Source organism: Dreissena polymorpha, chromosome 4 (genome assembly GCF_020536995.1).
Source record: "Dreissena polymorpha isolate Duluth1 chromosome 4, UMN_Dpol_1.0, whole genome shotgun sequence".
Classification (NCBI taxonomy): Eukaryota; Metazoa; Mollusca; class Bivalvia; order Myida; family Dreissenidae; genus Dreissena; species Dreissena polymorpha.
Window position 1 is genome coordinate 6,958,146 of NC_068358.1, and position 12,982 is coordinate 6,971,127.

Consider the following 12,982-nt stretch of genomic DNA (forward strand, 5'->3'; position numbering starts at 1 on the left):
AACAAAGCTTTTTTTAATAAACGCTTTATCCCATTGTTTTAAAAAAGCGTCACAACATAGCAAACGCGTGGAAAAAAATAAACTCGCCTGCATCACAAACATTTCGACCTTGAATTTCGGTACATAAATCATCTAAATACGTGCAACTGAGAGAAATTCGCATTTTCGTGAGACTCATTACTTTAGGATACAAGTGCATATACAATATAGCATACTAAATTGATATCTTGCTTCAACATACAGCATTTACGTATGACGTTCGTAGCAACACAACCAATATAATTCATAATGTTTTCCCATCACATACTCACAGATGGTGAGTACCAGCTCCAGGCTATCACGCTAGCACACCGACTTCGTATGACGCACTACGCAGCCTTGCATCTAGCCGTCCTTCACGCAAAACACAAGGTATCTTAGTGTAAAATTATTCATTTCCGAATTAAAGCGTCGACCGCAAACGCAAACTTGGGACTATCTGAAGCCCGTTTTCTTTGTAGAACCAGTACTTTGTGCAGCAGGATGTTATGAACGCTTCCAGATCCAAAATGCGACCTCCTAATCGCCAGACGGACACCATATCCACGGCGCTACCGTGACCTGTTTAAATTACATTGTATGGCGGCTGCAAGGTGTTTTTTCTTATCTTTTAAATACATATACTAAATTATTGTGTCAATTTTCCGTGCTTCTCGGGTCTTGATTGCCTTTCATTTCGTAAGATATTGCATATAATTACATATGCTTAAACTTCAACATTGAGATATATTCCAAGAACACGATTTTCTGTGCAAACGCCTTATTGTGTAAAATATTATAATAGAATTTGATAACTTTTCAGTTTATATTTATAATAATTGCCTTTTTGACGATGCTGCTTCAGCAGCTCGTCTAAGTTATCATACCATGAAAAAATTCTTCACAATGGCGAGCTATGTAAAAGACCGAGCCAATCCGATTGAGAAAACTCGGTTTTTCTAATCGGCATATCTCGCTGATTAGCATTGATAACATTCTCCAGCAGAGTTGTCGTTCGTGCCTTAACATCGGTCCGTTTAAAATGCGTATATGACTGATATCCGCGGATATGAACAAAACGTGCGAATATGAACGAATATAGGCAATATTTTTGCGTTTTGTGCAGAGTTTTCTTTATATAAACAAATCACTGTTGATTGAAAAATTCCCAATATGTGATAAATCTGTTAACATTGCCTCAAATAGAGCACCCTAAAAGCGGTGCTCCGACTGGTCTTTCATATTAGCGGATAAGTATTTGGAGTTACTGAAATTAAAATGCCAATTAAAAACACTTAAAAATTCATTCGATCGTTACACTACGCATGAACGAATTGTATTTTTGTTCATACAACTATTTTCATGTAAAAAATAAAGGAAAATACATTGAAAAAGCCGTAATCTGTTCATATCCGCAATTTTCAGTCATATCCGCGGATATGAGTCATATACGCAATTTAGTCGTACCCTATACAACAATTGCCGCGCTGGTTCACACTCGTGTCAAAACTTTCTATCTATCTATTTATATATACTGTCTAACTTCCCTTTCGGGTATTATCGACAGCATACATCGGCTTGTTTGGATATTTAGAAACTGTCATTTAGGATATGAGTTATTTATTAACTTAATCTCCGCTAATGTCAACAATGGATTGAATTCGAAGAATATATTCGATGTGAATGCAGGACTTTCTGGATCTTGACAGCTTGACACGGCAAAACTGGTATTTTTAGTTATCAATTTAAGTCACATTTTGCTTTGTAAATTGTATTCGAGCATTTTGCGACTTATTGAATGACTATGATACCCGATATCAACATATCACATGGGATTTGCAGATCACCAAGCTGTCCTGAAAACATTGATTGCAAAGTCTTTACGCAAATTACTGATTTGTATTATTTCTTCTTCCTATTTTAGTATTTAATATCATTTTTAAGTCAAATGAACTGTGTCACAGAAAAAGAGACATTGAGGCGATTGTGGCCAGTTTGGATCGAGATCAGCCTGCAGTCGCTTGAAAGCTGTTTGCTTAAAAGCGGTTTTCTGACAATAAAAATAGTTTAATTGGATACTGAATTAGACTACCCTTTCCCTGTGACCTGGCTCAAATAATAGTATTGTCTATCAAATGATTTTATTTCGAACATTAATCAACTGTTTTTGTCTGGTCACTCGGGATGAATGACTTCAGCACTTTCGTGTCGAGAATTGATTACTGCTTAAGGCGATGCTAGGGGGCGTGAGAGATGTTGCATCTTCCATTATCTCTCATGAACTGACTAAATAATACCGAGTCGGCAATATTTGGCTTAATTTTTGGTTTGGTTGCTCTGACGAGGGATCGACACATTTCAGAATCTTCCTAAAAGCCTAGTGGTAGAGTGTCGTCTTTGATTGCAGGAGGTTGTGCTGCGGGTTTGACCCCCAGAAGCGACATTGAAAACTAGCCAACTGTGTATCTAAAAGGCTGCTTAACCTGATATACTAAGATAATGTGAATTTTCTCTCACATGATGGTCATCAGTTATATTATATACAAACTCACAGCAGTAGTAAACAATGGGACAATAATTAAAGAACGCATGTTTCATTTGTCTTTGACACTTTGAGTTTGGCATGGCCTAGATTGAAATATGTGACTTGACTGTACCAGCACTCTTGTGACAGAGCTGAAGTGTAAATGTACCATTGCAGATCACCTAAATCCAGATTTGCTATTATAGAAGTGTGGAAAGTTTTAAGGTTGTGACAAGTAAGCAAAATGGGTCATTACCGAGAGGCCACAACTGATCTATGACTGTTTTAAAACAAGAAAAGTCAGTGCCCGATTTAGATTTAATTACATAATTCAATAAAAATTAATTTCAGAAGACTTGTAACAGTTTAACGTTAATATTACCATTGTGTCACACCAGGGCCTTGACTTTGAAATCTAGGACATGCATGGTCAGATGATGTCATTAAAGATTATTTATTATACATTTATTATACATTTTTCAAACACATACAAATGTAAACATGTATCTGTAACTAATGTAGATGTTATAAATAGTAAAATGCACTAAGTCAGAAGGCATCTGACTTGTCTGCTGGTGCGTTAGCACACCAGGTGGCTCTGTTGCAATGGTTTGATGGACTGCTTGGATGTGTAGTTACATTATAAACAGTGTAACAAACTGTATTATTTCAAATATGTTTGCATCTAGTATACTTATATTGATAATATTTACAAAATTAATATATATGAATGATAAACTTGACTGAAATCATTTAAATGATACTGAAATTTTGACAGTACTTTATACTGATAATTATTTAATTATGCTGCTTGATACAATCACGTACATCTATATAAAATGAGATCATACTGTAACTTCAGTAATGAATTTCAGTGATTAAATCCAAAATGTAAGTCACTCCCATCTCTCTCCCGCAGTGCGCATACCTAAAGGTCCTGCTGTGTACCAATCCAGATCCATATCCAAAAATATTATTCATAATTATGTATCATGTTGTTTAGAGGGGATGATTTTCCCTCTGTTGTATAATTGTATTTTTTAACTTTTTTTAATCAGTGGGTTTAAAGATATATAAACATAGCTCCATCGTCAGAGCTTCAGGCAATGAATATTTCACCCCCTGATTGTTTTTAGCTCACCTGAGCACAACGTGCTCATGGTGAGCTATTGTGATCGCCTTTTGTCCGCCGTGCGTCGTGCGTCGTCAACATTTACCTTGTTAACACTCTAGAGGCCACATTTATTGTCCAATCTTCATGAAACTTACTCAGAACATGTGTCCCAATAATATCTTCGAAAATGGTTCCGGTTGATTGAAAAACATGGCCGCCAGGGGGCGTGGCAGTTTTATATATAGCAAACCTTGTTAACACTCTAGAAGTCACATTTATTGTCCGAACTTTATGAAACTTTGTCAGAACATGTGTCCCAATAATATCTTGGACGAGTTCGAAAATGGTTCCGGTTGGTTGAAAAACATGGCGCCAGGGGCGTGGCAGTTTTCCTTATATGGCTATAGTAAAACCTTGTCAACACTCTAGAAGTCACATTTTTAGTCCAATGCTCATGAAACTTGGTCAAAACATGTGTCCCAATAATATCTTGGACGAGTTCGAAAATGGTTCCAGTTGAATTAAAAACATGGCCGCCATGGGGCGGGGCAGTTTTCCTTATATGGCTTTACTGTATGGTAAACCTTGTTAAGACTCTAGAAGTCACATTTGTGGTCCAATGCTCATGAAACTTGGTCAGAATATTTGAACTAATAATATCTGGGCTAAGTTCAAAAATGGTTGAGATCAGTAAAAAAAACATGGCCGCAAGGGGGCGTGGCATTTTTCCTTAAATGGTTTTTTACTACAAAACCTTGTTAACACTCTAGAAGTCACATTTATTATCCAATCTTTATGAAACTTGATCTGAACATTTGTTCTAATAATAGCTTGAGTGAGTTTGAAAATGGTTATGGTTTGTTGAAAAACATGGCCGCCAGGGGGGGGGGGGGTGAGCAGTTGTCCTTATATGGCTTTAGTGAAAACTTGTTGACACTATATTAGCCACATTTATTAGCCAATCTTCATGAAACTTGGTCAGAACATTTGTCCCAATGAAATTTTGCCAGAGATTGAAGCTGGGTCATATGAGCTCAAAAACTAAGTCACAAGGTCATATATAAAAAAAACATGTTAAAAGTCACTTTTTTGGTCCAAAATAATCTTCATGAATCAGCTTGCATTTTTTTCAGAATAGTCTAGTTCCTTTGGCTTTCAGGTGAGCGCCTTAGGGCCTGATGGCCCTCTTGTCTAATGGATATTTTAGCTAGTTCCTACATTCAATACAGTCAAATATATGTTAAGTAGTATCTGTGCACATTGGTAGATTAAATTTGTACATTTAATATTTTTTTTGTGTTAAAAAGATATAGTACAAGTGTTCATGCTAGATGAATTAAGAGCCTTAGTCAAGCGGTATTTAAACATTTTTAAATGGTAAAATTTTCTGAAATGTACACATTTTCTCTTGAGCACTGGCCAGATATAAAATGTATACCATTTAACCACTTTTATAATGAAGCCCTGACCAGATATCACATGTTTATTCCTTTTCTCTGGCACCCTGGTCATCTCCTGTTGATCACCTAACAAACACCTATCAAAATGGCAAATTATATGCAGAACAGTTCATTTTATTCAATGGTTGAATGAAATACTTCAGAAAAAAAATTGACATCCTTTTCATATGAAAGTTTAACTTTCACAGTCATGGAAAAATAGCCTGCACCGAACACAGATCAAAAATACTTTTCATTTGTGGATCAACCCATATCTATGTGCAAAAATATCTCAAGTCATCATGAAATCAGGACAAAAAAAATGAATTTTATGTACTTAATTGATCTGGCTATAGTTATCAGATTATTATAAGCTCAATCAGTATATTTATATCATTATTTATGCTTTGTGTATTGTAAACATATACACAATCATGCAGTTACATGATAGCAATAAATAATAACAAAGTCACCCATACTATAAAGGTCATTGGCAAAGCCTATGGTAACAAATGTGAACACATTGAGTGTAATCGCTGTGGCTTAGAAAAATATCGCTATTGCTTATTTAACATATTTTCTGTACATTTCTTCAATTAACTTACATCAATCTTCTTTTTTCTCGTTCTTCCAATTTTTTTTCGTACCCATTTTTTTACGTTCCCAATTTTTTTTCGTTCCCAATTTTTTTTTTCGTACCCAAATTTTGTTCGTACCCAATTTTTTTTTTCGTACCCATTTTTTTTCGTACTCTAATTTTTTTTCGTAATCAATTTTTTTTTGCATAATTTTTTCGTTCCCAAAATTGTCGTACCATATTTTTTTTTCGTACCCACATACACAATTGTGATGATGTAGATCAACTTAAATTGATGCTTTTATATCCATCCTCTTCAAAAGCGTCGTCACACCAGTACTGTCAGTACTTTGGTTTCTAGATGCAACTGATATTTAAATTATATCGGATACATCAACAAATCTTTTTCTCGAGTCATCACCATACAACTAAGCTATAATATGCAAATGTGTGTTACACATACTGGTAAAAACTTTGGACCGACGTCCTTTGAATATAAATAAGGATATTTACATGACTTTTTTCTAATTCTAGATAATTGACGATCTACTGGCACACGGTGCGGACATCAACATACGGGACGGAAAGCAGCGCACGCCCGTACACTTGGCGGTGGTGGCCAGTCGGTTGTCTGTTATAGAGGCATTGGCCACAAAAGGTAACACTGGTTGTACATGACGCTCGCTTATTAAAGCATCGTTGTAAAATACCATGTTAAAAAGAATCCTCGGTAGTGAACACAACATAGTGAAATACAAGTCTAATTTCAGCTGCGGAAATACTTGTGAGAGATGTTAAAATCTCATCAGTTCTTTAACGGTCAATAAACAGCTCTAAAGTGTTTGAGTTTCATTTTAACCTTTTAATGTAATACAGACGTGTCAGAACATAGACTTGTTGCTGAATGGTCGAGAAACAACTATAACTCGAAAACGGTTTAAAGGAGAATTATTCATAGGCAGTAAACACTTTAAATCTTCACCGATAACGAATGCAAAATGTCTATAAGTCATACACAAATCTAAATGCTTATAAAGAAAACACAAGAACATACAAACGTTACAGTTATATAATTGATTACTGATGTATATGTTAGAAAAACATGTGTTGCTTAATGTTAGGTCGTTCGAAATACTCCTGAATTTTGCTCTGCATAAATCGGATGCTAGTCATTTCTCGTTGTACATGTCTCCATTTTATTAATCGTACAATACAACACAAAACCTTGATGTTTAAATGTCTAAATTCGCAAAATGTCAAATACAAATATCCGTCTCTTACAACACAGGAGCAGAAATCAACGCGCGGTCATCAAGCGGAAGGTCGCCTCTCCTGGAGGCAGTGATATCCGATAAACTGGACATAGCACGCGCTCTAGTTGACCTTGGAGCTAACATTGACATTCAGGATACACAGGGCACATCGGTTCTACAGCACACTTGCTTTAAACGACAACCGGATCTTGATTTTATACAGCTTCTGTTATCTAGTGAGGCACATAAGTTGCTGACTGTCGTATAGTAAATGGACAGTGTAATAACAAAATAAGTTTTGAATAACAAATAAATTAATGTACAATACTGTCCGTATGCCTTAAATAAACTCTTAATATTTAGGTATACAATCCAAGACTTTTTCCATTTTTATTTTATCAATATTTATACGTTGCCTGCATTTTGCTAAAGCATTAAACTAAAGAAATACTTTGAGGGGTATGACCCATTCCTCACAAATGGCACACGTTTAATTCACATAAAAAACGAAAGACAATTCATATTTAAAAATCGAATGTTGTCTGGCAGAAATACCGTTAGTAATGTTTTAGGACAAACCATTGTTTTAAAATTGCAGTTATGTTCAATTCGTTTTCTGACCTTGCAGAAAAATGTGACGTCAACATCCGGGGATTTTCGGGTTGCACTCCCTTGATGTTCGTGTCAGAATTTCAGAGACTTGACGTTGCGAAACTGCTTATAGCCCATGGAGCGAACATTAATCAGGTAAAGTACTTATTTCTGTTGAGTTATATCCTTCATTATTAGAAATCAGCGTATTGTTAAGTATTGTAGAGCTAATGATTTTCATAGTTTAATAATAGCCACCGTCAAATGCCTCATTTCAGATCACTGTAAGATGAAAATTGCATTGGATTGTGCTTATTGTCATTCATAATATAGGAGTAGACTAAGCCTTTTTTTACGCCATATTGATTTAAAAAAAATTCGTTACGACTTTTATTCAGTATTCATATTCTTACCTGTTTGTTTTTAACAATAACTACGTTTAATTGTGATTTACGTCACTCTCATTTCGAACTTAGGCGCTTTTAAATAAAATCTTCATGGAAATGGTAACTCTTGGATTGCTTAGCACTCACAATTAAAATCAGTGCGCTGAGCGCTTTGATTTTATATGGTTACAATACCCAGCAATCTGTTGTTTTCAATTTCAGACATTACTATTGATTCACATCTATGTAAATGTTGCGCTGGTGATAAATGATAAATCAATTATGTTGCGATATTTAATTGCAATTGATGACAATAATTTTCTTTTAAGCACAGCCATATCGGATGTACATGTATATTGGCACTTGATTGGGCCTTTCTGTATGCAGTCAATATTTAATTCTTGTATATAACTATCGACAATTACCGGTATGCACCATTGCAGAAAGACGCTAACGGCATGACGCCAGTTCATTTTTGTACGTACCACAAACATCGCCGTTCCGATTACTTGTTGTACCTTATCCAACACGGCGCTGACCTGATCATCCGCGATAAGCAAGGTTTTTCAACGACATTATCCAATATTTATGACAAAAATGCATAATATTCTTTATTACGCATCCTTTTTAAAGTGATTTATTCAAAGATTTTCGTATTTATGTAAAATCCAATGGAAAGTAATTAAAAATTAGCAATACTGTTTAGAACACTGCAAACTTATTGCACTATAAAACACTTAAATCCTTCAAAGTTTAATCTCTCAGTGCTGACCCTTTCAGATCGCAGCTTGCTTTACATGGCGATGACCAACTCCTCCCTGCAGACGATACTCACCCTGCTGTTCTGTGACGTGTCCAGAGAGGCCTCGGTCGTCATGGATAACCCGCATGTAAGTGGAAATACCACGAACAGTTATACAAAATCTCATTCTGCCTTTTTCCCACCATTTTGGAAATTGTGTCTGGGCCATTTGGATAGGGAAAAAATTGCGTTGTTTTGGCTAAACTTGAGAAACTTGCGATTTTATTTTATGCCAACACATACCTCAACATAAAAAATAAGTGTTTTCAATACTATAATTATTTGGGTGCAAAAAATTAACCAACTGTGGCAGTTTATACTATTTTACATTTGACTTCGTGAATGGGGCCGAATAAAGTCCCTACATTTGAGTAAAAAGTAAAACAAACAAACAATGTTATTGGTTGAGAAGCCGTAATAGTTAATATCAGCCGACTTGTTTTCAGTTTGCCCGCCAATAGCGTTTTATACTTACATGCTGCTGTATCAGGGATATTTTCCAGTCACAATTTTACACACACATGTTATCAGGATGAATGCTCTTCACCATTGACGTCTTACCAGTTGTTGACACAAGCTCAAAGCTCAACTCATCGTAATTTTACATGTATGAGGATACTTTCTAAAAATAATATTGTTTTATTTTAGGCTTCACGTAATGTTTTATTGAGGTCGGTTGCCTTTAAAAACTAACAGGTTCGACTTGATGTAATTTTAAGGAATTGATATAGTACAACCTCAATATTTTATCAATATCTTTAATTTGCCATAAATACCTCTAGGTATGTTCCTTACTTAAAAGCATGCACTGAAATCCATGAACGTTTCTTGTTGCAGATGCAGTCTGTGCTCGAGCTGCTATCGGAGTTCCGGGACAGGTTGGTAAAGGAGCTGTACACTCCGCGGACATTACAGCGCCTGTGCCGGGAGAAGATCCGGACATGCTTGAGCCGTGAGGGACCCGCAAGAGTATTGGACCTTAATCTACCGCGCACGTTGCAGGACTTTATTCTGTGTAGGGATATACGACCGGAAGACGTGGCCGTCTGAGAAGACGCGTTCGCTCCTTTGTTAACACGTCATCTTGTAATAGTTCGAGTTAAATCAAAGTTACGCTTGCGAATACTAGTATATACGCGTCAGCTGGAGCCGTTTCAACCCTCGTACGTTAGCTACGATTAGTCACAAATCATTAAACCATTACATTGGGTCGTATGAAAGCAAACATGTCACGTTGTGAGAGTCCCACTACTTACTTACTTGGCTTACTAGATGTTACCCGCGAGAGCTTAGTGGAACGGCCTCCGTTGTAATGTTGTTGCGCAACCACGGTGTGTCCCATAAAGTTTGGCTAGTTGGTTTGATGGAAATACTGATTTATACTTTAGTTATATAGTGCACCGATACAGCATTGTGACAATTTCCTAAAATGCTTTAGGATTGTGTACCCATTTACCAAGATAACTGTGTGGATATCAAATGGTCCCATATGATTGACGGACTGTTTGCTTTATTAAAAGGAGTGCGGAGTCGTCACTACATCCATGTGTCTTTGTTACATCCATTTTAACCAGTTACGGCATTAACAGAAGGAAATAATGCAGTGGTCACGAAAGATGTTATCACGTTGTTAATAGTACACATTTGTATTATATGTACACAGTGTTTGTCTTCCCGATCCTTCATGTATATCTATTTTCATTAAATCAATTTAGATGTATAATTCCGTGTTCAAAGGCACTTGTAAATTCACCTTTTTTTCTGCCAATACAAACTTTTATTTATCAATATTAAAGAAATATGATATTGACTTTTATATTTGAAACTAATTTTTCCTATAATATGTTTTAATGAAAGAATTAAAAGTATTGGGCAACACGAAATAATGCATACCGCGTACAGAAATATGTGACAAATCAACATCAAGAGGAGGTCTTTATTCGTATCCACCAGGCCAATATGATCATATTGGCCCGGGCTGATGTTTCATATATAAAAAGGACCCGACTTCAAACGTAACACACAAGTCGTATAACAAAAACTTCGATAACACCTGAAACTGAAGACAAGGATCTCTATTAATGACACGATTTAACATTATAACGTAATCATCATACAAAATAATAAACGACACTCTTACCTCACTTACCCCAATGGCAACTTGAATCAAATAATTATTACAATTAAATTACGATTTGCTCTTCCAATGTCTGTTCTTATATCCATCAATCGTTATTTCGTTTAATCAACACTTTTTTGGAAACGTGGGTATGTCAAATGCTTTACATCACGAACAAAAACGAGATATACACAATCCACTGACTGGACAGAGTGATTTATATTTTTCCTATTGAGATTTCCAAACATGCATTACACCTCTCAGTCCAGAATGTTGCGTGTTGTATTCGTTTGATACTTTCTTAAAAAAATAATTTATTATGAAAAACTAACAAAAACTGACGTCTTAATTGTTGTCTGAAAGATCCAGATACGTATACATTGTATTCTTAATGATTTTACTACTACTACTGATAGGAAGCTAAATGGGTCCCCTGCAGCAACTTTTTATAATTATGAAAATGAACATTTTATAACGCGCTTATAAAAACAAACATGTTATGTATTTATTTACCATTCGATAAATATTCTTGAAATAAGACTGCTAAGTGAATCGTCAAAACAAATAAACAATCAAGACGCGAAACACAGTTAACTGTTGCAAAAACGCCAATACCATGACTTGGTTGCATAGCTTTAATGTACATACTTACGTTACTATTTTACGAAATGTCGTCCGATATTAATTAACAGCATTAGTTAATCTTTGTATAAACAAATGAAAATATTGACAAGATTATATAAACTACTCAATGGGAGCAAAATATAGTAAATTTTAAGTCTTAATTAAATTCAGATGGGTGTCTTATCAACACTCGAGTTGATGTCAACGTGGATACATGCCTATTTTATTAGAATTCCAAACTATATTTTATTCGCCGCTAAACAAGACTAAACAATCGCAAATTATTTCTAAATGAACACAATTTTATAACTGTATCAAGACCATTAAAAGCGAACAATTAAGATCACAGCTTTGAAAATACAGGTTTCCTGAAGTGACGCACAGAGTCGATGCCACGAATCAGGTCGGCCGCCTTTTCTCCGATCATCACACAGACGGCGTTCGTGTTTCCCGATATCACTTCCGGAATGACGGATGCGTCCGCTACTCGAAGATTGGAGAACCCTTTAACTCTGCAATGGCAACCAGAATTTCTTACTAACGTTGATGCTGTATTTTAACCCATGTATGCATAGCGTCTAGAAAAAGGCAATGGCAAACAGCGTAGACCCAGATGAGACGCCGCATGATGCGACGTCTCATCAGGGTTTACGCTGTTTGCTTAAAGGAATTTCTGTAAGAAATGTTCTAAATATATAAATACATATACTAGACATCCCTAATTTAGAAAATAAATTGATCCAATTTAGAAGGATGGGAGAGTCCACTTGGCATAAATCGGAAAACGTGTATTTCCAACTTTACAAACAAACTTCAGTGCGTAGGAAGTTCATTGAAAAGATAGTCGACGTTATCTTTCTTTATCAAATATACTAATAACTTACCGTGTGCCATGGATTTCGATTACGCGTTAGAATAGACCAACCTTAGTTTTGAGTCAACGACGGTAGATGGGTCTTCGATGGCACCCATTTTACACGTTGACGTTGGATGGTATGCAGTGTTGGCAAAGTGACGTACATATTCTCCATAGTAACCGTCCGAGTCGTAAGCATGCTGCCATAAGATGGGTTTGTAGACCCTCTCGATATTTCTGGATTCCGCACCGATGGCTTTCATGGCTTTGGTGTCCAGAAAACGTTGGGCTTCGCGTATGCCTAACGTCGACGCACAACAGAGGTAATACAGATGTAAACATTGTGTTTATTTGGAGATGGTCTGTGGACGGACAATAACCGTGAAAATAGTAACGTGTGTTTAAAATAATTGTAATTTCAATATATACCATAGCTTTATATGGTATCAGTGTATTACTTTATTTTTCAATTCGTTATAAGTATCATCTTAATAAAAACTATATATTTATGGAGCATTTGTGATATTATACGAACTGTCACGTTTGTGCCTGTAATACCCCCATCAAATTTTACTTTTTAGAGAGCATAGGCACCTCAGTTTTGAGAACTTGTTCTACATCTATGCAAGCTTCATGCCTATAAGGACCACCTTCGCCTTGATACCTCTAAGTATAGTTG

The 12,982-nt window shown here is 35.9% G+C and overlaps 2 protein-coding genes across 5 annotated transcripts in view; one reads left to right on the forward strand and one right to left on the reverse strand.

The window, feature by feature from the left end:
- Positions 1 to 12,982, forward strand: part of LOC127876400 (poly [ADP-ribose] polymerase tankyrase-1-like) — a 66,913-nt gene that overhangs the window by 2,563 nt on the left and 51,368 nt on the right. The window contains exons 3-9 of one of the 3 annotated variants that reach the window (XM_052421605.1): positions 314 to 411; positions 6,207 to 6,330; positions 6,961 to 7,161; positions 7,554 to 7,672; positions 8,346 to 8,463; positions 8,683 to 8,792; positions 9,542 to 11,119. In XM_052421605.1, the coding sequence (XP_052277565.1) occupies positions 314 to 411; positions 6,207 to 6,330; positions 6,961 to 7,161; positions 7,554 to 7,672; positions 8,346 to 8,463; positions 8,683 to 8,792; positions 9,542 to 9,754 (983 nt within the window). In that variant the 3' untranslated portion in view covers positions 9,755 to 11,119. Of the gene's footprint in view, positions 1 to 313; positions 412 to 6,206; positions 6,331 to 6,960; positions 7,162 to 7,553; positions 7,673 to 8,345; positions 8,464 to 8,682; positions 8,793 to 9,541; positions 11,120 to 12,982 lie in introns of those variants that run through there. The other 2 variants (XM_052421607.1, XM_052421606.1) reach the window with 2 other exon arrangements.
- Positions 10,627 to 12,982, reverse strand: part of LOC127876398 (L-sorbose 1-dehydrogenase-like) — a 30,486-nt gene continuing 28,130 nt past the window's right edge. For both annotated transcript variants that reach the window (XM_052421603.1, XM_052421602.1), the window contains 2 exons: positions 12,373 to 12,604; positions 10,627 to 11,959 (listed from right to left, as the gene is read on the reverse strand). In XM_052421603.1, the coding sequence (XP_052277563.1) occupies positions 11,791 to 11,959; positions 12,373 to 12,604 (401 nt within the window). In that variant the 3' untranslated portion in view covers positions 10,627 to 11,790. The remainder of the gene's footprint in view (positions 11,960 to 12,372; positions 12,605 to 12,982) is intronic.